Raw genomic sequence first — 22039 nt, 5'->3', positions numbered from 1 at the left:
CCTGCGGCATCTGTCTGTGGAAGTGATCCAGAAAGAAAAATCTCTTTTATCCGCCAGTATATCCTAGAACCAATAGCTAAACACGATGTCGGGAAGATCGGGTACGTCTGTATTCTTCAGGAAACAAAGGCTATCTCGTCCGCTGCAACTCACTACAGTGTACAGTAGCCTTATTCTGCAAAGGAGACTGCAAAACAGACAGCGTGAACGCCAAGAACCACACATCTTAACAATCCCGGATTGATCATCTAGGGCAGTATACAATACGTCTTACTTAGATCTGCTGTTTGCAACATAAGGCACCATTGGCATCCACGTACAGTACATTAGCACGTGCGGAAAATTAATTATCCGCAACAAAATGTCTGCACGTTCACATGAGACACCGTCCAAAGCAGCCCCTTCGTATCCTTTTTTTATCACCGATCCATATTCTCTGCAGGTATCTGCATCAGCAACCTATCTCGCAACATAGCGCGGAGAATGCTTTTTTTATGGAGGTCCAGCGCTGCAAAGAGACAGACCCTCGGTGGGCCGACCCCGTCACCGGAGACGGCCCCGGGTGGCGCTGGGGCGCCGCCCGTATGAGCTTAGTCATAGGCCAAGGCCGGGCGACATCGGCTGAAGTATAGACAGCTTCCTGAAAAGTTGACCGTCTTTTAACGCGCATGAAGTTCTTGTGGAAAACTGTCGCACACTCACCATCCGGTTTTCGCTTCTTGGCAATCCGCTCGGAGGGACCTCAATTTTAATACTTAATGTGGCATGGTGTAGTGGACCCGGTGTGGGTATACTCGGTGACTTGCATACATCAGAGGCTGGAGGCTTGACCCATAGGGCCAAAAAACCACGGCATGGTTGGCCGACTTCATATACGATCCACTCTTCGGCTTCATATTATCTAATTCACGATTCGACGTGAGAGATTTTTGTCCTGCTTGTAATTCCCACTTTTCCTCGTTGTCGAGCCATTGCGAGCTATAACTCCTATCCATCCCAACTACAGTCGACTTTCTTTTTTTTTTGTCTTCTGTATCTTCTTCGCCTTTGACTTTTGCGTTGCTCGCTATTTTCACACTGACCCGACTCAACACTGTCGAGTCCTACTGAGAATACTATTGACAACATCCCCGCATATATAGTTTCACTGGCAAAGAAACTTGATCTCGCTCAACAGTCTCGCAAAAGTAGCAGCATATACTTGCGTCAACAATCCCGTTGCGCCAACCTCGATATCAAGCACGGTCTCACTACTCCATTGCGCATTTTCGGAAGTCCCTCGCAAATCAGATCCAATCAGCCCTTGCACCTGCAACCCTTTATCCATTGCGCCAACCAGGTTTTATCAAAGTCCTAGCAACAACATATCAGAAGCGAAACGGTAGTATTGACCCTCACGGAAGAGCTATATTCGACAAGCCGAGCCAGTAGCCTCAGATCTTCCTTTCCGTCGCGCCAACCAAATACTTTGCCAAGCACCTTACGCTCACAGCTGCCCTGTTGCGATAACGAAACATCAACATGCCGAACTGGAAAGAATTCTTCTCCAACAAGCAACGGAGACAATTCCCCGAGGTTGTCGTCCCACTTGCCCATGGCTCCGCACCAAAAGATGCTTACCCCAGCGACCACTCCGGCCTCGACAGATCATCTTCCCAGGAAAAGGGCGCCGCTGGCCCCGTCCCAACCGGTGAACTGACTCTGGAAGCTCTCAGGGCCGAGGTTGAGTCCGATATTGGCGCATCAGGCCATGATACTGTTTACGATCGTATGTCTAATTGACGAGCCGGATCTTGTTCAACATTAGTTTGGCTTCTTTCTCGCTGCTTCAGTCTGATATCGGACCTAACATGACAACATAGGCAAGGCAAAGATCATTAACAGAGCCATTCAGGACATTGGCATGGGACGCTACCAATGGGGTCTGTTTGTGCTCTGTGGAATGGGTTGGGTTGCCGACAAGTAAATTCATCCCTTCCCGGTACTAACTCTGGCAGCAATGTTTGCTAACTAAGTTCTCTTTTAGTCTCTGGTTGCAGGTACGACTGGTTTTGCTTGAGTCAATCCGAAGTTGTATGCTAATAAAATGCAGGGAGTTGCCCTCACTCTGACCCCAATTGCCAACGAATTCGGTGTCTCTGAAAATGAGTCTCGATTCGCAACATGCTCTCTCTTTGTTGGTCTGATCATTGGTGCTTCTTTCTGGGGTATTGCCTCTGATGCCATCGGAAGACGTCCCGCTTTCAACATGACCCTTTGCATTTGCGGTATATTTGGTCTCGCCGCCGGGGGTGGACCTAATTGGGTTGGGTATGTTATCTCAAGAGCCCTTTGAGACCCATTTATTGACTTGTTCATCAGAACATGTGCATTGTACGCTTGTCTTGGTCTTGGTGTTGGTGGAAACCTACCCGTTGACGCAGCTGTCTTTTTGGAATGCTTGCCACCCAATTCAAGCAACATTCTGAGTGGTCTAGCTACGTGGTGGTCTGTCGGTACATTGATTGCCAGGTTCGTCTTTGAGCTATCTTTGAACTTGATATGAAAGCTAATACTATCCTAGTATGCTTGCCTGGGCTTACATTCCGAACTTCTCTTGTGAAAGCATAGAGACATGTACCAAGGCAAACAACTGGGGCTGGAGATACCTGGTCTTGACATTGGGTGCCATCACATTCGCCATGTTCCTCTGCCGTGTCTTCCTCTTCACTCTCTACGAGTCCCCCAAGTTCCTGGTCTCTCGCGGCCGTCAGGATGAGGCCGTGGCTGCAGTGCAAGGAATCGCTCACAAGAACAAGACCACCACCTGGCTCACTGAGGAGATCATGAATGAGATCGGTGGATATCCCGAGGAACACAAGAAACAGTCTCTTTCTACCATGGAGATCATCAAACGGTCCCTTGAGAGATTCTCCGTTCAACAGATCAAGCCCCTGTTCAGGACTAGACGCCTTGCCATTTCCAGTACGCATCCATTCCCCTGCTTCATATTTCCCCAAACTAACCCACCAACTAGCCATCCTCATCTGGTTCTGCTGGACTTGCATCGGCATGGGCTACACTCTCTTCAACGCTTTCCTTCCCCAATACCTAAGCGCCAACTCTTCCACCTACATCACCTACCGCAACTACGCCATCACAGCAGTCTGTGGAATCCCAGGACCGCTTCTTGGCTGGTACACTGTCGACATCAAGTACATCGGTCGCAAGGGCACAATGGCCGCCTCAACCCTCATCACAGGCGTCCTATTGTTCTGCTTCACAGCCACAAAGGACCCCAACATCCAGCTCGTCTGCTCCTCCCTGGAATCTTTCTTCCAGATGATCATGTATGGTGTCCTGTATGCCTACACACCCGAGGTCTTCCCGGCTCCCAACAGAGGTACCGGGTCTGGTATTGCTAGTTGCTTGAACCGCATTGCGGGTCTGATGGCTCCCATTATTGGTATCTATGCTAGTACTGATCCTGTTGCGCCGATTTATGCCGCTGGTGCTCTCATCTTGGCTTCCTTTGTGGCTATGTGCTTCTTGCCCATTGAAACTCAAGGGAAGCAGTCGATGTAAGGCGGTTGTTGATGCTATTGTGTGAACCTTGTTATCTTCGAGGGGTTCCACATATTAAAAATCATCGGAGGTCATGATACCTGCTAGGTTCATCATACATATGGATGTATGGACCTTTCCAGCTTCCATTGATGTTTTTTCCTTTGCGTCTTGTTCTATTTAAAAGTCTTCCATTTGCGCTACACATAGCATAATATATGCATAATCATAGAAAATACCACATTGCATTCACAGTCTTTGACTTCTTATCCCAGTGCTCACTCCTTGCCGCTTTGTGCTCAACAAAAATAATCCCATATAAGGCATTTTGACAACAGCGGGTCCGCAGCCTCTCCGAGGCAACGCGCTCACACTTTGGGGGCGGACCCACACAACACCCAAACTCCACCAACTCTACACATTTCTGTTGTTTCGCCCTTCCCTTCGTCTTCTCGCAATTTTCTGGAATTCAGTATGGAAGCGAAACCCCCATCTGGTCCAACTCCCAGACTAGTTCAACAAAAGCAGAAACCAGACCTTCTAATGCGCATATTGGCACGCCTAGGGCTCTGGAAACATCCAATCTTGTGTGGCCCTTTTCCAGTCGAATCCTTAGCTTAGCTAACTTGCACAATGGAGGTTCACAATTTGTCTCTTCGCATGTCTCTATCTTTTTGAGTTCGTATGTCGTCAACACTGTGATGCGGTTTCGTGTCGTTACTACCGCCAGAACATAATGCATGCCTTAGGAATGCTTTTCTTTCTTTACGGGATATATTTTCAGGGCGCCCAGAAGCTTGCGGCGGAGAAAAGGCAAAATGAACGGCAGGAGTGTGCGGTGCGAAATGAGAAAACGTCGGTGTCTGCCTCAGGACAACTACGCTCGAAATGCGTCTAGAGACTAATGAAACAAGTCTATCAACGTGTTGTGAGTTACATCTACCATTGATGAACTTGGGAATGATGACTTATGGATTGGGGTATGTAGCTAAAATGGCCAACAAGGACGAGGGAAACAAGAATCAACAATATGGATGAGGCTAGGTGACTATGCAGATATGGAAATGAATATTTCATGCAAGTGTAAGGGAATCGTGCAACAAAACAACATAAGGCGAATTCCTTCGCAAAAGATGCAGATTCTAAATTCAAAGTAGTCCCAAGGCTCCAAAGGCCGTGACCACTTCGGTATCGACGTTCACCAACCACTCCTCTTGGAATCGCTGGGCGCCACCGCAGGCACCAATAACTTCCTGCAGACGATGGCGGACAAAGTCACGGATGGTGAAGCGGTGGATGACATCACCAGACTGCCATTCGCGGCGACGGATCGACTCGGGCTGTTCGGCTCCTTCTGTATTTTCGGCAACTGCTGTCTCGGATCCAGCTGGTGCGTTCCAGTATACAAGATAGTCGGCATTGGGGTCTGTGCCGCCATCTGCCAACTCGGTGATGAGGTCGGTCCACATGCTCAGGTATGACTGGAGATGGGAAAGGATGTAGGCAGGGGGAGGAGCGGGTTGAGAAGCATCGGTCTGGACTCCTTGAAGGGCCAGTAGTTGGGTGAGACCAAGAGCATGGAGCTTCTTCTGGTTCACGCTGCCGATGTTATCGTAGTGCGAAAACCATTCTGTGAGGATCCAAGTGAGGGACTGTTCCTCAGAAGAGTGGGTCGCGGTAGCGACCGATGAAGCGAAGATGGTTGGGTTTGCTAGCGCAATGCGCGCTAACACCGAATAGTAATCGGTTTCCACGGCACCATACACTGGCGAGGTCTTTCTGTTGGGGCCGGAGGTTTGGCTGACTTCAAAGGCAGAGTACAGACCCTCTAGAAGGGATGAAAGGAATGAAGTATCCAAGAGAGAGCGAGAGACCACGCTGTATGTGGCTTCACTGCCGCCGTCAACAGTTTCAGCAGCACGGATCATCAGCTCAACTATCCGGGGAATAACACCGAGGCGTTGCTTGGTTGTTGTCTTGAGTACAGCCTCGAGTGCCACCAGTAATGGGTGGCGGAACCGGTCGCTCAAGACTTCTTGTGGGGCGAGAAAGATATAGGATTCAACGATTTGCAGAGCCTGGGGAGTGCTATCGGTAGCTTCTTCAATGATGGGGAATAGAGATGGGAGGAGTGAGAGAATTTCCGGTGAGGCGGAAGATGGTGTAGACTGGATGATAGCAGCCCACAGCTCCAATGCCTCATCAAGAAGGTAGATGATCGTTTCCTGTATAGGATGTTAGAACTTTAGACAAGCGATGAAAAAAGACATATTGACTTACCGAGCCAGGTTCTACTGAGCTTTGGATAAGTGGGAGAATCAACGAGTGGTACCTCACAGACTCTTGCTTCAAAGATTGGATCAAAGATGAAAGCAGGGTCAGAATGGCCTGTTTCATCAGGTGCTCATCCCCAGAACTTTCCCATAGAGGAGGAAGCAAGGACAGAATCTGGTCGGAGAAGGGTGTGATCTTGTCATGTCAGTTAGGGCGCTGCGGTTGGGACACAAGGAATACTTACATTATCTTCCATCTTCACAACGGCTACGCGAACCGTCTCCAAAAGTCCCATCTTCGTCTCCGATGATTCAACTTCTTGAACGAGAGACATGAGACTTGCTAAAATTGGAGGTGCAAATGGCATAAATCCTTCTGCGGAGAACTCGTATGGATCGAGAACGTTGCGGAGCTGTCGACCGGCTGTGATACGAACGACAAGATCATTCAAGGGATCTTGACTGTTAAGCAAGTGTTGGAAGATCTGGTAAATGGCGTTTCTGTTGAGTTCACCCGGCTTAACTGGGACCCACTGGCCCAGGACCAACGCAATTCTCCTTCGCAGAAGCCTATACTCTTGTTCTTGGGATTGAACCTCGGGAACCATAGTATGCTCCAGGAATGCATTGAAATCCAGATGCTGTTCCAGGCTGGCAGCCGCCAAGCCAATAGCGGAATACAGTGAGTCCTTCAGTAGCACATTGTGATTCTCGGTGTCTAAGAAATAACATTAGTATTGCGCATGTCTCATAACCATATTGCATTAGCTTACTCGCAAAGGAATAGAACACATTCAAGAGCCGGGGAATGAGTAGGTCTTTGAAGTGAATGACAAGATCAAGGAAGAGCCTCTCGGAGCAAGAGCGGATGGAGAACTCCCATGCATCGGCGTTCTCTTCCTCTCGCTTCTCCCAGTCTTCTGGCTCTTCTGCCCATTCTTGGAAATCGATGTTGCGGAACCTGAAGAATTGTGTGACCAGTAGCTCCATGACATTGACGACAAAATCCTCGGTGAAGAGCTGTGACTTGATGAGCTCAACAGATTGTTTCCGCTCTTCCTTATCTTGTGGCGTCTGGTATTTGAATGTCTGGGCAGGGTTGAAGGCCATTTTCGCGCATGCACGGATCAAGAGCAGAGCTCGGAGACCAGTCTTCTCAGCCAAAGTTTTCCCTTCGGCTTCATCGCCTGTGCCAAGGCTATCATATTTTCCTCCGAGCTTCACGACCAATGACCAGTACGACTGGACAAGAGAAATACTGTCTGGCAGCAAGGCGAAAGATGCAGGGTGTGTCTTGGCCATCTCAACATGCAGTTTGGACATCTGCAGCAAGTGTTTTTCAATGGCCCTGTGAACTGGTTCGGGGAGGTTGGCAGACCCATCCACAGACGAGAGGAACTTGCTGAAGTGAGAATGGGTCAGAACCCAGAAACTCTGTACTTCCTGATTCCGGCTCGGGTGTTCAAATCCAGCAATTATCAATCGTCGAAGAACCTTGAGAGACACCATGCTCTGATCGAGCGTCTCCAATAACTCCTCTTCGCCGGCGCCACCCTGCTCCAGTATTGCAACCCATCTGCTAAGCTTGTCCACATAGATTCCCCCAAGTAATTGGAAGATCTCAGGAGAGACAGACTGAAGATTGTGGCGTGTTCGCTGAATTCGGGCCGTGGACAATTCCTTGATGATTTGCAATAGGATGAGGAGAGTTCTGGAGAGTTGGAGTGGGTTTGCACCAGGTTGGGTAGAGGATCGGAGGAAAGAGATGACGGACGACATAGCATCTGGCCTAGTCGGAGTTAGCATTGTTAAACTCTATTGATGCATAAGTATGCATACCAATCCTGCGGGAACTCATAACGCATGATCTTGGCAATCATCAATGAATTATGAAGGGCCAACAGAGGGGCAGGCTCAACGATACCTGCCTCGAGGGCTCTGGTCTTGATCTGTTCTTTTTCTTCCTTTTTGATCGCACTTGGGTCGATGTTAGCATGTCGCCTTCCATGCGGGGATCTGATGCCGTACTTTGCTGCTGTTTTGCGCCAATATTTGTCGATGCCATTTTTCAGCTGAATAATTGCGAGATAGCGGACTTCATTGGGGACGGAATGGTCAAGGAAAACATCCTACAAGTCAAGACAGACATTAGGGCGCGATTCATGAATGGTCTGGGTGGCGAGCTGAATACCTGTAGAAATGTATAGTACATGCCCTGTTTTTCCCAGTTCTGGAGCTGCTGAGTGCCCGTTTGAACCTGATGCTGTGTAGAGCTTGCCGCGAGTACCAGGGCATTCAACACATTATGGGCGCTCAATGGGTTGGCCTCACCCTCGACCTCAATGGCGAACGCCATGGCAGATTCGAGTTAACGAATGATATGAACCGTTAAAATCTGCGCTTCTCAAGATGCGATTGAGGGCTGGAAGAGTATGTCCGGATGTGTCTCAGAGCCCATAGACAAGAGAAACAACGCGCTTTCAAAGATGTTGGCGATAAGGCACTGACAACTGACCGCCTTGGAGCTCCTCGATGCTCCCCGCCTCCGGACTATATATTTTTCCGAATCCGTCCAGCCCTAGGGCCGGACCCTCAGTTTCCTCCCAATGCGGTTATGGACTTAGGGCTTCTGCCGGTGGAGACGATGAAGTCAGAGATGCCAAACTTGCTAAGGGTCTATCAAATTGGGATCTACAACCTTGTTTTTGAGCAATTATGGAGACAGCAAGACCGTTCCATATCACCTGGACACTCCTCACCGTGACATACCTATGATGTATCATGATGCAACAACAGTTTCTAGCCCAGCTGTAACTTGATCGTGATGGAGAGCAAAGGGTATATAAACCATAGCAGAATCGCGTTTTTCATTCAGTTTTAAATTCATATATATTCTCACTCTTCAATCTCTTTCATATTTTTACCCAACTACCTTCATACAATACAAAATGGCACACTTCGAGGACCTCAGGCAGGCTGCCTTCCAGGCCGAGAAGGACCTCAACTCTTATCAGGCCAAGCAGGGTCTCGGCAAGAAGAGTGACTCAAGTAAGATGCAATGATGCAAACCGAGTGACTTCCATTGATATTAAACTGTTTCATAGCTCTCGAGTCCGGTGTCGATGAGATGGTCGACAAGAAATTCTCCGAGCCCACTGGCCTGAAGTACGGCCCTGGCTCGACTGCCTCCGGTAGCGACCACCGCAAGATCCCCGAGGATGAGGGTGGCACTCGTGACGACCGTAACAGGTAAGATCTCAATGGTTTTGGAATCTTTCACCATGCTAACCTGCCATCTCTTTCTAGACTCCCCAAGGCCGAACACTTCCAGGGCTCCGGCGGCCCCGAGACCAGCGTGAAGCAAGACTCCGAGAACCGCCCCGGTGACCAGGACGCCTTGAACTTGCAGGATATGAAGCGCCGCGGTATTGCCTCATAAACGTGTACATTATATAAAAGTGATAGCCTGACGACTTCTACGATAATGGAATGTTAATCATATATCGTTTACCTCAACATTTGAACTATATCCGACCACTTATGCAGGTCGGAATCAAATGAATTCGACTTCATATAAGTTGCATGCATTATTATAATAAGATCTAAGTCTCACGGACCGACATCTCCCCCACTAGTCAAGATATACCCCGCACGCGTAACTCCGCCCTTTTCGTACGAAACGCCCAATCAGCATATATCGGAAAGATTAGCCTGGACGGACTAACCTCTCATGCACGTTGCTGTGCTGCATTGACATTAAATGCTGCTATCTCTGCTACCATAGGCTATCTCCGTGCATAGCTTTCTCTCGGCGTTTGACGTCGGGGAGACCTTGACTTTGGGGCCAAGCCGATTACTGGTTGCAACTGGCACCCGGTTGACATTGACCCCTGTCTGTCGAGCATTTATAAGGCTACCATTTTCCTATTTGTAACTCTTTCTCTGACTTCAACTCATCTCTTGACTGTCTAACTAACCCTTTTATCCAACATGGCATCTGCTGCGGTTGACCTTAAATCTATCGAGACTCGCCTGTTCATCAACAACGAGGTATATAGTCAAATCTTGATTCTGGGGTATGAATTATGCTTACTTATTTAGTTTCTCCCATCATCGAGTAACAAAACATTCAAAGTGGTATACCCCTACACGAAAGAGGTTGTCGCCGAAGGTATATACACCCTCAACCCCACTCTCTCCATCCATCCAAACAAGCCCTAACAACGCACCACCAGTCCAAGAAGCCGACACCAAAGATGTCGACAATGCCGTCGCCGCTGCTAACGCAGCCTTCCCTGCCTGGCGCGATCTAGGCGTAGAACAGCGCGGCCATTACCTCCGCAAACTATCCCAGCTAATCCTCGAGTCAGTCGACGATCTAGCAAAGCTAGAGGTCCTATGCATTGGTCGCCCATTGACACAACTCTTCGATCCCGGCTTGGCAGCTGAATACTTTCGCTATTTCGCTGATGCAGGCTGGAGCGCACAGGGTACAGCCAGTCTCAACACGCCTGACCATCTAAACCTGACTGTCAAGCAACCGTTTGGCGCGGTAGCGCTGATCATTCCCTGGAATTTTCCTCTTATCATGTTTGCCGGTAAAATGGCGCCGGCCTTGGCTGCTGGTAACACAGTCGTGTTGAAAAGCAGCGAGAAAGCGCCCTTGACAGTTCGTCGACCCCTAGTCTCCCTGTTCCTCCATCACGTCTAACCACCCATCCAGTCCCTCTATATGGCAAAATTAATCCAAAAAGCGGGCTTCCCCCCAGGCGTCGTAAACATCCTCTCAGGCCACGGCGACCCAGCCGGCTCAGCACTAGCATCGCACATGGGTGTGCGAGGCATAAGTTTCACAGGCTCCTCGCTAACAGGTCGAAAGATCCAAGTCGCATCCGCAAAATCAAACATGAAGCACGTCCACATGGAACTAGGCGGTAAAACGCCCGCAATCGTCTTTCCAGACGCAGACATCGCCTCAGCAGCGGCCCAAACCCAATTCAGCATCCAGTTCAACAGCGGCCAGATCTGCGTTGCAAATTCCCGAATCTACGTGCATGAATCGATCTCGGACGAATTCATCAAATCGTTCCGTGAGCATTTCGCTGCTATTAAGATGGGGGATCCTATGGATCCGTCGGTTGGACATGGGCCGCAGGTTGATTTGATTCAGTACGAGCGGATCAAGGAGTATCTTGCTATTGGGGAGAAGGATGGGAAGATGACTGTTGGTGGGAATGCGAATGATGGGCTGTTTGTTAAGCCGACTGTGTTCGAGGGTGTTCCTGAGGATTCGCGGTTGATGCAGGAAGAGGTTTTTGGACCTGTTGTTGCCATTAATACCTTTTCTACTGAGGAGGAGGCGATCGCCAAGGCTAACAACTCTGAGTTTGGTTTGTATGCTTCTGTTTTCACGAAGGATCTTGATCGGGCTGTGAGGGTTTCGAAGGCGCTGGATGCTGGCACTGTTGGTGTTAACTGTACTAGTCCTACAGGGGCGAAAGATTGTCCTTTCGGTGGCTTCAAGTCTAGTGGTACTGGTCGCGAGGGGTTGCTGCATAGTCTTGACAGTTTCCTTGAGGTCAAGACTATTTTGATCAAGACGGCGGCGCGTCTGTGAGGCTTTCATGCAGATTAGATGAATGGCTATGTGTTCTATTTGTTAAGTAGATCTACACTGACGGTAGTGGTTGATTTAGTAAATCTTTGATTGTAATTTTGGATAGCCCACAACCAGGTAGCAAATGATTGGTCTTTAAAGACACTGTGTTTTTGATGTTTGTATTGTTTTCGCGGTTGTGAGGACTCGTTCTTCTCTGGTCACTCGAACCGATGTCAGAGTCTGCGTGGACTTAACACCAAAAGCACCTCTTGGAAGCTTTGAGTACGTCAAAATATTAGAACAGGAAGTAAGCTGCCAGAGCAGCTGCCAGAACAACAGTCGAGCTGGGAACTGTGGCAGCAAATCCGGTGCCCGTGTGGGCAGTAGGAACAGATGTCACATTCTTCTCGTTGGAAGAGGAGGCGCTGTTAGTCTTGCGAGTAGCAGTGACCTTCACGTTGTAATTGTGCTTGGAGTCCCAGGGGTAGGGGCTGGTGTAGTTGTAGGTCGCAGTCAGATTGCCGTAAGTCTTCTTGACAATATCTAAGATACCATGGCCAGCCGAGCAGTCACCGTTTGTGAGAGGAATGGGCCACTCAGCCAAGAAGGTGGAGGTAAGACCAGTCTCTTTATCACCAATGGACATGGGACCAGGGTAGGTCTGGTTGAGGCTCAGGTGAGTCTTGTCGACGTGGTAATTGACGTATCCAGTCTTGTTGGCCACGATATCGAAGATGTTGGCACCGCAATCCCAGCGACCCAAAGATGGGAGGCCCCAGTTAGCAGAGACAGTGGCGATGCTCGAATAGTGAGTGTAGAAAGTGTCGTCGGTTGTACCTTGGAGGTGTTCCGGAATGGCACCACCGACAAGCACGCTGAAGATTCGGTTGTCATGCTCGTAGTGCTGATCTTCATCGAAGGTCAGAAGGACGACAGTATCCTTCATGAAGTACTCGTTCTTGAGCAGGTTAGCCAGCCAGGGACGCTCCCACTTGGCGGCAAAGGTGATGTTGGTGTCATGGGCATCGTTGGTCATGTTCGGGGTAATAAAAGCCCACTGAGGAAGCTTCTTGTCCTTGAGGTCGTTCTCGAAGTCATCGAAGCTTTTGATCGAACGTGCACGTCCTTCGTCGGAGACAACGGTGTCGTAGAGAACCAGGGGGTTATGCTTGCGGACGTAGTCATGGGCTTGAGTTTCCTGGTTGGAATAGTTCATTCCCTGAAAGCCAGCATGAGGGATGTGCTCCTGATACTCAGCCCAGGAGATCTTCTTGGTGGCAAGGAGATCGGCAATAGAAGAGATGTTGGCGGGCATCTGCTTGAAGTCGTCATTGTCCATTCCGAAAGTGTCACCGCCGGCGGCGGCGCAGTAGTTGGGCTCAGAAGGATGGGTGACAGCATAGAAGTTGGTCCTAAGACAAATTAGTGATCACATTATAATTCATGCTTCATTGGAGGCATCTGCTCACAGAAGGATTCCTTGGGATGCGAGCCATTTCATGTTCTCGTCCGCAGCAGAGTCCTCGAAGTCCTAAAAAAATGTCAGTTGCAATGTTTCTTGGGGTTCATGGATTGCGGTGTCGCGTACAATGTTCTCCAACCAGACCTGGTAGAAGCGATCAAACACCAGTCCCTTCACGTCAGAGGTGGTCACCTGGGGCTTGATGGTAGCGGCCGCAGCATGAATTTCGGAAAGAGCAGGCTCAGAGACAGTGGCGACCTGAGCCATGGCCGAAATTACCGTGGCCAGGACAATCGCGATGATAGCCTTCATTTTGATGAATGTCAGTGGAAGTCAATACCACGGTGGAAGAGGGAACAATTGTGAAGAAGGTGAGAGAGGAAAAGAAAAAGGAAGAGGAGAATCCTGTCAAAGGTCTTTTTAAAGCACAACGATAAATCTGGCGGATGATGCAGTACGTGTGACATGGTAGACTTTGAACAAAGCATACTTGATAAGTACTTGAGGTTCACTCGTCTTGTCAGTGGTCCATCGTGTCTCTGAGCCTTTGACCAGTATCATACAGGTACCTTCCGTGTTGACTGTTATGAGAGGGTATAGATGCAGCAGCACATGGTCTAATGGAGCTCTCTGGTTGGTCCATCCAATTCGTCCCTGTCAATCCTCCAAGACCCAGGCTAATGCTTGTTTCTCCCGTGGGTGGATGTCTGCCTTACAGGGCTGGCAGCTTTCTGGGAATAACTTCACTCGAGCTCGGGAAGTACAGATCGGGGCTTGGCTTCCTATTGCCGAAGAGTTGTATTTTCTTGATGATGATCCTTCTAAGCTTACTAGGGTTAACTCTCAATCTTACGCCTTTCAGACTAATTCCTCCCCGTTTTATCCCGTTTTACCGATGAGTCAACGTCCAATGTTCATAGTGTGTATCTTCGTGAACCAACGAAGCTTTTTAACTCTCCCAGGGGTGAACAAGGTGGAGTGTTCACCAGTAGTTGAAAATGTATCTCCATTCGGCGTCCACACGGAGAGCCGATCAAACGCCAAAGGTCCTCCAGATCGATGAGAACCTCTAATTGTCCGATATAAAACTCCCAATTCTCCGATTCTCCATGCTTACTCCATCTGCCGCTATACCAACACCAAGACTTGATTGTTACATGACCGAGATATACAGTCACGTGAGATGCCTCGGCTGGTCTCCGTCTGGGGAACCGAGCGTGAATGAACTCCGCCCATTTCCCCGTGCCTTCTCTCTTATCTACACGCCATGATCTCACGATGAGCTCAACCAACTTCGCCGCCGCACAAGAGCGAGTTCTTCAACGTCGTCGTCAACGCGAGGCCGAAGCGCGCGCCCGCAATGCAGCTCGACAGCGGGCGGCTCCGATCAGCCCGGCCACCGTCCAGCGTCTTCCATACCCGTTGAATCGATTACCGAGCTCTGGATGGCGGATATGGAATTCTATCAATGGGCGAGATGGCACGAAACCTGCATTCCGGGTGGGACAGGTGGATGCCGAATTGCTGGATGAGGAGCTGCTCGGCTTGATGAAGGGTCAAGTCGGGGATGCCCTCAAATACTTCGGGGTATGTTCGAGCAGTCGGGTACTATGCCGAGGCATTATGGCGACGGCGGCTGACAATTCCAATAGCCTCAGATGCGGGAAGATTGGTCGCATGAGATTCTGTTCGCGTTGCGGGCGATTCTCTTCAAGCTATCAATATGGGACCACAATGCGTCATATGGTGCGGCTCTGCAAGGCCTCCAGTACACCGACAGTCGCAGCAAGGGACCGGTCTACTCATCTCCAACAAAATGGCAGAAGAGCGTCTACGGCTTATTGACAGTTGGAGGGCGATATGTCTGGGACAAGTGGGAGAGTTGGTTGATCGGACAAGAAGGCGGCTACGATGAGGTTAGTCACTCCAGTGCTCTATTGATCATACTATACTAACAGTCACCAAGCCATCGCAGGATATTCGCATGCTGTCCCGACTAACGGACTTAATTTCCACCTCCCACTCGATCGCTGCCTTTGTCTCTTTCCTTGTGTTTCTTGTGAACGGCCGATACCGCACCCTGGTTGATCGCATCCTCCGCATTCGCCTTACTCCACCGTCTGCACAAGCCAGTCGGGAAGTGTCATTTGAATACCTGAACCGACAACTTGTGTGGCATGCGTTTACTGAATTCCTGCTTTTCCTTCTTCCTCTTGTTGGAATCAGTCGCTGGCGACGGTGGATTTCTCGCGCTTGGCGAAAGATGATGTCTTCTGTCAAGTCAAGCGGTGATGATGATGATGAGCCATCCGAAAAGCAAGGGGAGCTGGCCTTCCTCCCGGAACGCACTTGTGCCATTTGCTACCGTGACCAGAATCCAACCTCGACGACTGAAACAGATGTCATGGCAGCGTCCACATCAGGTGGCATTGCTGGATCTGCCCAGACAGATATTACCAATCCATATGAGACGGTTCCATGTGGTTGCATCTACTGTTTCGTTTGCATCGTGCAGAAACTCGAAGGCGAAGAGGGCCAAGGATGGGTTTGTCTCCGTTGTGGTGAAGTTGTCAAGAAGTGCCAGCCTTGGAATGGTGATGTACTTGAAGAAGCCCGCTCGCAGCCCGGTACAGGGAAGATTGTCGGGTTTGCTATGGACGAGGAGCAGGATCAGACCCGTGAGATCGACCACGATCGCGAGAGCCCTGAGAAGTCCAGCCCGTTGGAGGAGATCACTGCCGATGAGTCCCTCCAGCACTCAAGCCAATGGTCTACCATTGAGAAGGAAGACGAACAAACCTTGGAAACAGACGGGGATACCAAGCCAGTGTCGACATAATTACAGCCATAATATCCAAAGCTTGTCATCTCCATGTCCACTGAGAGCACCTACAAACCACCCCCTTCTCTACATGTTTATATAGCCCCCGAGCCAGCCGCAGTACATAGCGCACTCATACCAATAGAAACGAACGATACCCGAATCAATTTAACAAAACAAGCGTATAATCATACAAAATATTAACTCCACACGTATACAGCAGAGCAACAATCCCCATCTCAGAACATCCATTCCCTTACGGAAGAACCCAAGAATTAACAGCAGCATAAAACCCAACCCCAGCCCCAACAAGCGGGAAAACCGCCCGAATCAAATTCAACTTCGCCCATTTCTTAAGCAAAGCAGGGATTTCCTCATCCTCCTTCCCCCACTTCGCCTCCTCCTTAGCACCAACAACCATGCCCTCAGTCCCCTCACTCTCAATCCCATCACCACGCACAGCATGGTTCCTCAACCGCCCATTAGTCTTGCCCATAACAAGAAAAGTATACGGCGCAATAGACATAGTAACAACAACAGCAACGGCATATATACCCGACCAGCTCGATCCGACAATCGCAGGCGCTGGCGCCGGACTATCACGTAGTGACCACATTGCATATAGGTTTGCTAACGATGCTGCCCCTGCGAGGCCTGGAAAGATCTTTTTACCTCGGTCGTAGAGGTCGAGCCATTGGTGTGTTATGTGGGCTGCTGCTGTTCCGGGTGTTGTGTCCTGTGTTAGGGTTTTGTTGCTTGGGTGTCGTGGTGGGAGGGCGAGATTTGGGATGCTTATTATTGAAAGGGTTGCCATTCCACCTGTTTTTTTTTTTTTTTGTAAGTTTATGTATATGCAAATGTGTAGTATGAGTATAGATATAGAGGGCTGAGTGTGTATAGCTGGTAGTAGGTTATGAGGGGGGATATGGGATATGACGATATCCCTAGAGGGGATTGATGTAAATACCTGCTGCAGCGGCGCAACCGATAGTCCCAATAGCTTGGGCGATTCGGACATCTGTAGTCATTTTGAGTGGTTTGTTTTGGTTTTTTTTGAAATGGTTCACTGGATAAGTATGTTGCAAGAATATAATGTATAGGGTGGGTTGGTCATGCCATGGACATTCCGGATTGTATGACGTCGGCTCTAGAGCCGGGCTCTGCGGGTTTCGGGTTTTGCGGGCAATTCGACTCGCAAGTTTTTTAATTTGCATATCAGCTTTTCACGGATTTTGACAGTCAAGTGCTCCTTTACTCACCTGGATCTCTAAAAATAATCGGACATATGGAGAGCTGGCAGGATGTGCGTGGTGGGGAGCTCATATCCAGGGTTTGGAGATCGCCGAGCTGTCCGAGGTTGGCGTGACGGACGTTTGGAGCCACATTACTTTTACGTCGGGATTTTACTATATTAAGAGAAAATTGAGAACAGGGAACGATTCATGATCTCTACCTTATACTATAAACAAAAAGCAACGGTTTCTGGATATCCTGGCGACTAAATAGCCCCCGAAAGCAACAAAAAAAAAGTCAAGGCAACATGAATTCATAGCCAACCCCAGGGGTATTACATCCACATAACATTGCACATCGCCAACTATGACGTTTGGGCGGACACAGTCAAACAAGTCTGACTACACCGCAAACTAAACCTCAACCAGAGAACCGGCCTAGGAGGAAGCAGGCTTCTTCTTCTCGAAGGGACCGTCCCAGTGAAGCTTAAGCGACATGGGGAAGGGGCAGTAGGCAGTACCATCGCCACGGAGGTAGTTGTAGTAGCCACCCTCCTGAGGGATCTTCTTGAGCTGACCCTGGGCACCAGCAGCGCGGCGCAGGTTCTGCAGACGACCAACGACGCGCAGCATAGCGACGAGAGCAATCTTGGTGATCTGCTCGCCGAAGCCGGTGGTAGGACCCTGGCCGTGATTGATGTAGGAGTCAAGGGGACGGTCGAGACGGACCTCGTTTGGCTCGGGGAAGACACCGGCGTCGTGGTTTGCCTCGACGAAGGAGGCGAACACCTGTTGGCCGACCTGGATGCCGTAGATCTTGCCATTCTCCTCGACGGTGACGGGGACCTTGGCCTCACGGAAGGCACCGAAGGTGCCATTCAGACGGATAGCCTCCAGGCAGTAGCGGTACAGCTTCTCATCGGATTCAGCGGAGTCCTCCTTGGCCAGACGGTTGATCTCGGCCAGGTGGGCCTTGTTCTCGGGTGCGGTGTAGTACTCGATGATCTGGGTGAAGACCTGGCCTTGGTTGGGGACCATGCCGACGATGGTGGGGATGATGGCGGACCAGGTGATGTCTGAGGCACTTGAGCCAGCTTCCTTCATGCGGCGGATGGCGTCCGTGCCGAACTCACGGAGAGCGTTGTCGTGGGGACGGAAGCTGTCCATGATGCCGGAGAAGAGGCCGCTGGTGGTGTCAGCCTTGACAGTGGCCTCGACGACGGAGCCGAGCTGGCTGGAGACGGCGGAGGCGGCACGGTTCAGGGAGTACGAGCGGGGAGCATCGACGTCGAAGAAGAGAGCCGTGAAAATGGTCGAAAGGATCATGTACATCTCGTGCTCGGTGAAGAGACCGCGGGGATTCTCCTCGGTCTTCAGAGGGAGACCGAAGATGGTGGAAGCAAAGTGGACGTGGGCCAGGTTACCGACATCACGGGTGATATCGATCTGGTTGATCTTGCCCAGCTGGCCGCCCTTCTCGGCAATCAGACGCTCGGTGACATCCTCGTAGAACTTCTTGACGAGCTTGGGGAACTCCTCAGTATTGAGGGCCTTGCCAATGGCCTCACGCTGCTCGGCGCCGAACTCACCTTTGCCGAAAAGCTCGCTCATGGAGCGGCCCCAGCTGGGCTGGAAGTCCTTCTGATTTTCGAGGAGCAGCTTGGCGTTCTGGTGAGAAACCAGGTTGACACGGGGCTCAATGAAGGCGGGCTTGTCCCAAGAGTAGTCCTGCTCACGGCCGAGGTTCTTCATGATGTTGCGGTTCTCCTTGGGGATGGTCATGGGGTAGTGGGCGTAGATGGAGTCGGGCTTGTAGTAGTTGGGGAACGCGCGGGTAGCAAGCTTGTAAAAGACACAACCCTGGTTAATGTTGAGGTCGTAGCGGCACTCGTTGTAACCCCAATTGGTTAAGTTACGGGGGTTGTAGTCAACGGTGTAGTGACGGTCACCACGGACAAGGGCGACGGCGTCAGACAACACAGCACGGGAAATAGTGTAGGTAGGGGCGATACCAACACCGGGAATCATGGGCTCCTTGGCCTCCTCGGAGACGATACCGGGGTACAACTCAATGTAGTCGGGGTGCTCGTACAGGTGACGGAGAGTATCGGCAATCTCGGGGTTGGAGTTGACCTCCTCGAAAGTGTCGTAAGTCTTCAGGCCGAAGTGCTTGCGGAACTCGTTGAGGGAACCCACGTTCCATCTACGGGAAGCCTCAATACCGAGAATCTCAATGGAACGCAGTGCCTTGGGCACGTTGCGGGGTCCGAAAGAGCTGGCAACATCTTCGGTAGCGTGAGACAGAATGCTGACAAGCTCCTCATCCTTGAAAAAGCCACCCTCGCCACGCTTGAGACCGGCGAACTCGCGCTTGGAGGGGTCGGTATCGAGTCTACCCTCGACCTTCTTCATACCCATGAGCAGCTCAGGCATGGTGACCTCCTCGGCAGGCTTACCCATAAGGTCGTAGTAGATCTGCTCGATCCACTTCTCGTCTCCCTGACTGATGGTGGAGTGCCAGCGGTAGGCCAGGTTGAACTCGACAGAGCACTGGTTACCGAGACCAGACGGAGTGGCACCAGCCTTCTCCATCTGAGCACGGGGGTCCAGGCACCACGTAGAGTTGGTGCGGTTCAGGTTGACAATGGTGCGGAGGTAGTCGTACAGAGTGATGTTGATGTATAGACCGCAAGTGATCAGACGACCGGTCTGGAACAGGTCCTCATCACGCTTCACCCAGGCGGCCTTTGTGTCCTCCTCAGACATACCAGGGCGGGGCTTGCTGAAGCGACCGTTCTCGTTGATCTCAGCGAGCTGCTCAACAATGTGGTTGTGGAAACGGTTCAGCATAACCAGAAGAACACCACAAGCAGCGGGAAGGGCCTGCAGACGACCCTCGGAGAAGCAATCAGGCTTCAGGCGCCCGTCCTGGTGGGAACGGATCAGATCCTGCTGCTCCTTGACATCGCCATAGAGAATGGAGAGGTCCAGGTAGGCAGAGGTCTTGTTCAGGTGCTGTTGACGGTAATCGGTCTGGAAAATATCTATGGAGCTAGCGCATTAGCGTGTGAATGTTAATGTTCAACGAAGCAGACCTACCGTGGATAATCAGAGAAGCCCAGTCAAAGAAGACACTGGAAACTCCGTTGGGGTGAGGAGTAAACTCCTGACGGGCAAACAGGGTATCGAAAATCAGGCCGGCATCAGGAAGTCCAGAGGGCTGGATGGTGAGGGGAGGAATAGTACGGCAGTATGCGGTGTTAGCAGCTCCAAGCCAAGGGAGAGTAGGGTTATTGTTTGAGCCATCAGCAGAGCGGTATTTGAACTCGTCGCCCATGTAACTTTTCCCAGTGTTAGCGCGCAATTGTAAAAATGTGGTCTCCAATTGGTGAACCCTTACGAAAGAGGTGGGTGAGGAATTGAGTTCCATAGCTCATCCAAGAAGACATTGGTGAGCTCGGTACGGTTCTTGGAGTTACCGGGTAGATCAGCGACCATCTGGATGATGCGCTCCATGAGATAGGTCTTGTCATCAACAAGCTCGCCGGAGGCCTTGCTCTTGACGAGATCCTTGACAGTGTTCACATCGCGGAAACCGAGCGACTTGATGTCATTGATCAGACCGGAAGACTGGTCGTGCTTCAGGAAGGTGCCGTCACCGGTCTGGTTCGGCAGAGGCTCATTCGAGGCGTGAATGGCCTGCGCAAATTTCTCGAAGGTTGCGACAACCTCAGCGCGCTTCACGGCGTGGGTCTCCTCCTGGTTGGAAGTGGATTTGCGTGTGGGGGAAACCTTTGAGAAACGCTTGTTGGTTTTCTCTGCGCTCTTGGGCTCGCTGTCGCCATTGTCCTTGGACGACCGCTTGAATTGGGTAGAGATTCTTCTCAACATTGTGAATATGGACTCTGACAAAAACAAAAAAACAAAACAACAAAGGTATCACAGAAACAAAAACGAAAAAATTAGGTATCAAAAGAGTCAGAGATGGCTACCGTGGGCCAGATTAGGTGAGGAAGAAAAGGAATTAGTCGCGCGACGGAGCTCGAAGCATTTAAAAATGAGCGCGGGCTACGCAAGTCAGCTGCAGGACTGTGGAGCAACAAAAGGTGGCGGATTTGTTATCACCAATAGTTGATTGACTGCAGGGACTGGATCTGATTGACGGAGAGACCGATCTTCCAGACCTGAGCCAGGCTCAGGAGTACGATTACATGCCCCGCGTGATACAAGCTCAATGCATCCAAAAGAGGCACAGTGGGGGCAGGTCGGTGGGGACACGATGATGAAAGGTCTGAACGCAGTAATTGATCATCTTGCATGACGGCCAGTGGACGTCTATGTTCCTGAGAAAGGGGGCGGGGCAGGCGATTGGACACGGGCTGTCTATACACAGCTGTAGATGTACAAGTCCCATCTGAGAACCGGCATAGTATCGTATGTCCACAGTACATGCAGGGTATCCAAGCTGAGCTAGGTAAGCTGAACAAGCCGAGAGAGAAGATCAGCGCATGCGTCACAATCCTTCCAAGGGAGAGATATCCCTACAGACCAATTAATGTGATCTCTGCAATGCATAAGCAGCGGTGTACTACAAGGAACAAAGTTCCCGCGTGGAAGTCGAAGCTCCACACTGGGGATCTCAAGATCGAGCTAAATCGACACGAAGTGGGGAGTGTCTGCCGGAGGTCTTCGCTCGCTGTATCCCCCCGATCAGATGTGGCAGTCGCTAAAAAACGGTGGCTGGCTGACCCTGTCTGGAGGAGGGTGCTGTCACACCCTGTGTTTGATCTTTTCACCGAGATCAATCCGCCTCTGGTGAATAGGCCTTGAGCATAGGCCATCATGCAGACGCAAGGTCGAGGATATGACAGAACAAGTTGTTATCGGAAATAAGGATATACACAGCCGTATCAAGGTTTTGTTTTGTAAGATCGTCATGGCCCACCCGTTCGCCCACTGACTATGGATTTTTAGTCTGTCGAGTGGCGAACGGGCCGCTTACACCACGAACCACAATGTGTCCTCTGTCATTGGCAGCTGGATCTGCCAGTCATCGTCAGGGATCATTCAGATTGTGATGTATCGTCCAGCTGAACCCCACCTTCAGGG

The 22039-nt window shown here is 50.5% G+C and overlaps 8 protein-coding genes across 8 annotated transcripts; 4 read left to right on the top strand and 4 right to left on the bottom strand.

The window, feature by feature from the left end:
- Positions 1–1521: 1521 nt before the first annotated feature.
- On the top strand, positions 1522–3564 carry N7508_008986 (uncharacterized protein; the record flags this gene model as incomplete). The annotated part of the gene is made up of 7 exons (XM_058467049.1): positions 1522–1768; positions 1863–1962; positions 2027–2039; positions 2093–2310; positions 2362–2511; positions 2564–2964; positions 3017–3564. The coding sequence occupies 7 exons, from the start codon at positions 1522–1524 to the stop codon at positions 3562–3564; spliced, it is 1677 nt and encodes a 558-aa protein (XP_058314895.1).
- A 1127-nt stretch (positions 3565–4691) lies between these two features.
- Positions 4692–8172, bottom strand: N7508_008985 (putative importin 11; the record flags this gene model as incomplete). The annotated part of the gene is made up of 7 exons (XM_058467048.1): positions 4692–5768; positions 5824–6012; positions 6062–6534; positions 6590–7605; positions 7656–7793; positions 7845–7945; positions 8008–8172. 7 exons carry the CDS (start codon positions 8170–8172, stop codon positions 4692–4694), a joined length of 3159 nt encoding a protein of 1052 aa, XP_058314894.1.
- A 592-nt stretch (positions 8173–8764) lies between these two features.
- Positions 8765–9255, top strand: N7508_008984 (uncharacterized protein; the record flags this gene model as incomplete). Its single annotated transcript, XM_058467047.1, has 3 exons — positions 8765–8864; positions 8921–9065; positions 9123–9255. 3 exons carry the CDS (start codon positions 8765–8767, stop codon positions 9253–9255), a joined length of 378 nt encoding a protein of 125 aa, XP_058314893.1.
- Positions 9256–9806: 551 nt separating this feature from the next.
- N7508_008983 (aldehyde dehydrogenase family protein) lies at positions 9807–11433 on the top strand (the record flags this gene model as incomplete). The annotated part of the gene is made up of 4 exons (XM_058467046.1): positions 9807–9866; positions 9918–9987; positions 10052–10485; positions 10540–11433. 4 exons carry the CDS (start codon positions 9807–9809, stop codon positions 11431–11433), a joined length of 1458 nt encoding a protein of 485 aa, XP_058314892.1.
- A 277-nt stretch (positions 11434–11710) lies between these two features.
- N7508_008982 (acid phosphatase PHOa) lies at positions 11711–13189 on the bottom strand (the record flags this gene model as incomplete). Its single annotated transcript, XM_058467045.1, has 3 exons — positions 11711–12827; positions 12885–12946; positions 13004–13189. 3 exons carry the CDS (start codon positions 13187–13189, stop codon positions 11711–11713), a joined length of 1365 nt encoding a protein of 454 aa, XP_058314891.1.
- A 966-nt stretch (positions 13190–14155) lies between these two features.
- N7508_008981 (pex2/pex10/pex12 family protein) lies at positions 14156–15716 on the top strand (the record flags this gene model as incomplete). The annotated part of the gene is made up of 3 exons (XM_058467044.1): positions 14156–14464; positions 14530–14793; positions 14844–15716. The coding sequence occupies 3 exons, from the start codon at positions 14156–14158 to the stop codon at positions 15714–15716; spliced, it is 1446 nt and encodes a 481-aa protein (XP_058314890.1).
- Positions 15717–15954: 238 nt separating this feature from the next.
- Positions 15955–16726, bottom strand: N7508_008980 (anthrone oxygenase family protein; the record flags this gene model as incomplete). Its single annotated transcript, XM_058467043.1, has 2 exons — positions 15955–16517; positions 16666–16726. 2 exons carry the CDS (start codon positions 16724–16726, stop codon positions 15955–15957), a joined length of 624 nt encoding a protein of 207 aa, XP_058314889.1.
- Positions 16727–17368: 642 nt separating this feature from the next.
- Positions 17369–20821, bottom strand: N7508_008979 (peroxidase/cytochrome P450 family protein; the record flags this gene model as incomplete). Its single annotated transcript, XM_058467042.1, has 3 exons — positions 17369–19974; positions 20030–20271; positions 20331–20821. 3 exons carry the CDS (start codon positions 20819–20821, stop codon positions 17369–17371), a joined length of 3339 nt encoding a protein of 1112 aa, XP_058314888.1.
- Between the last annotated feature and the right edge of the window lie 1218 nt (positions 20822–22039).

The sequence above is a fragment of the Penicillium antarcticum genome (genome assembly GCF_028974205.1).
Source record: "Penicillium antarcticum strain IBT 31339 chromosome Unknown utg000009l_segment0_segment0, whole genome shotgun sequence".
Classification (NCBI taxonomy): Eukaryota; Fungi; Ascomycota; class Eurotiomycetes; order Eurotiales; family Aspergillaceae; genus Penicillium; species Penicillium antarcticum.
This window is presented reverse-complemented; position numbering and strand designations above follow the sequence as displayed.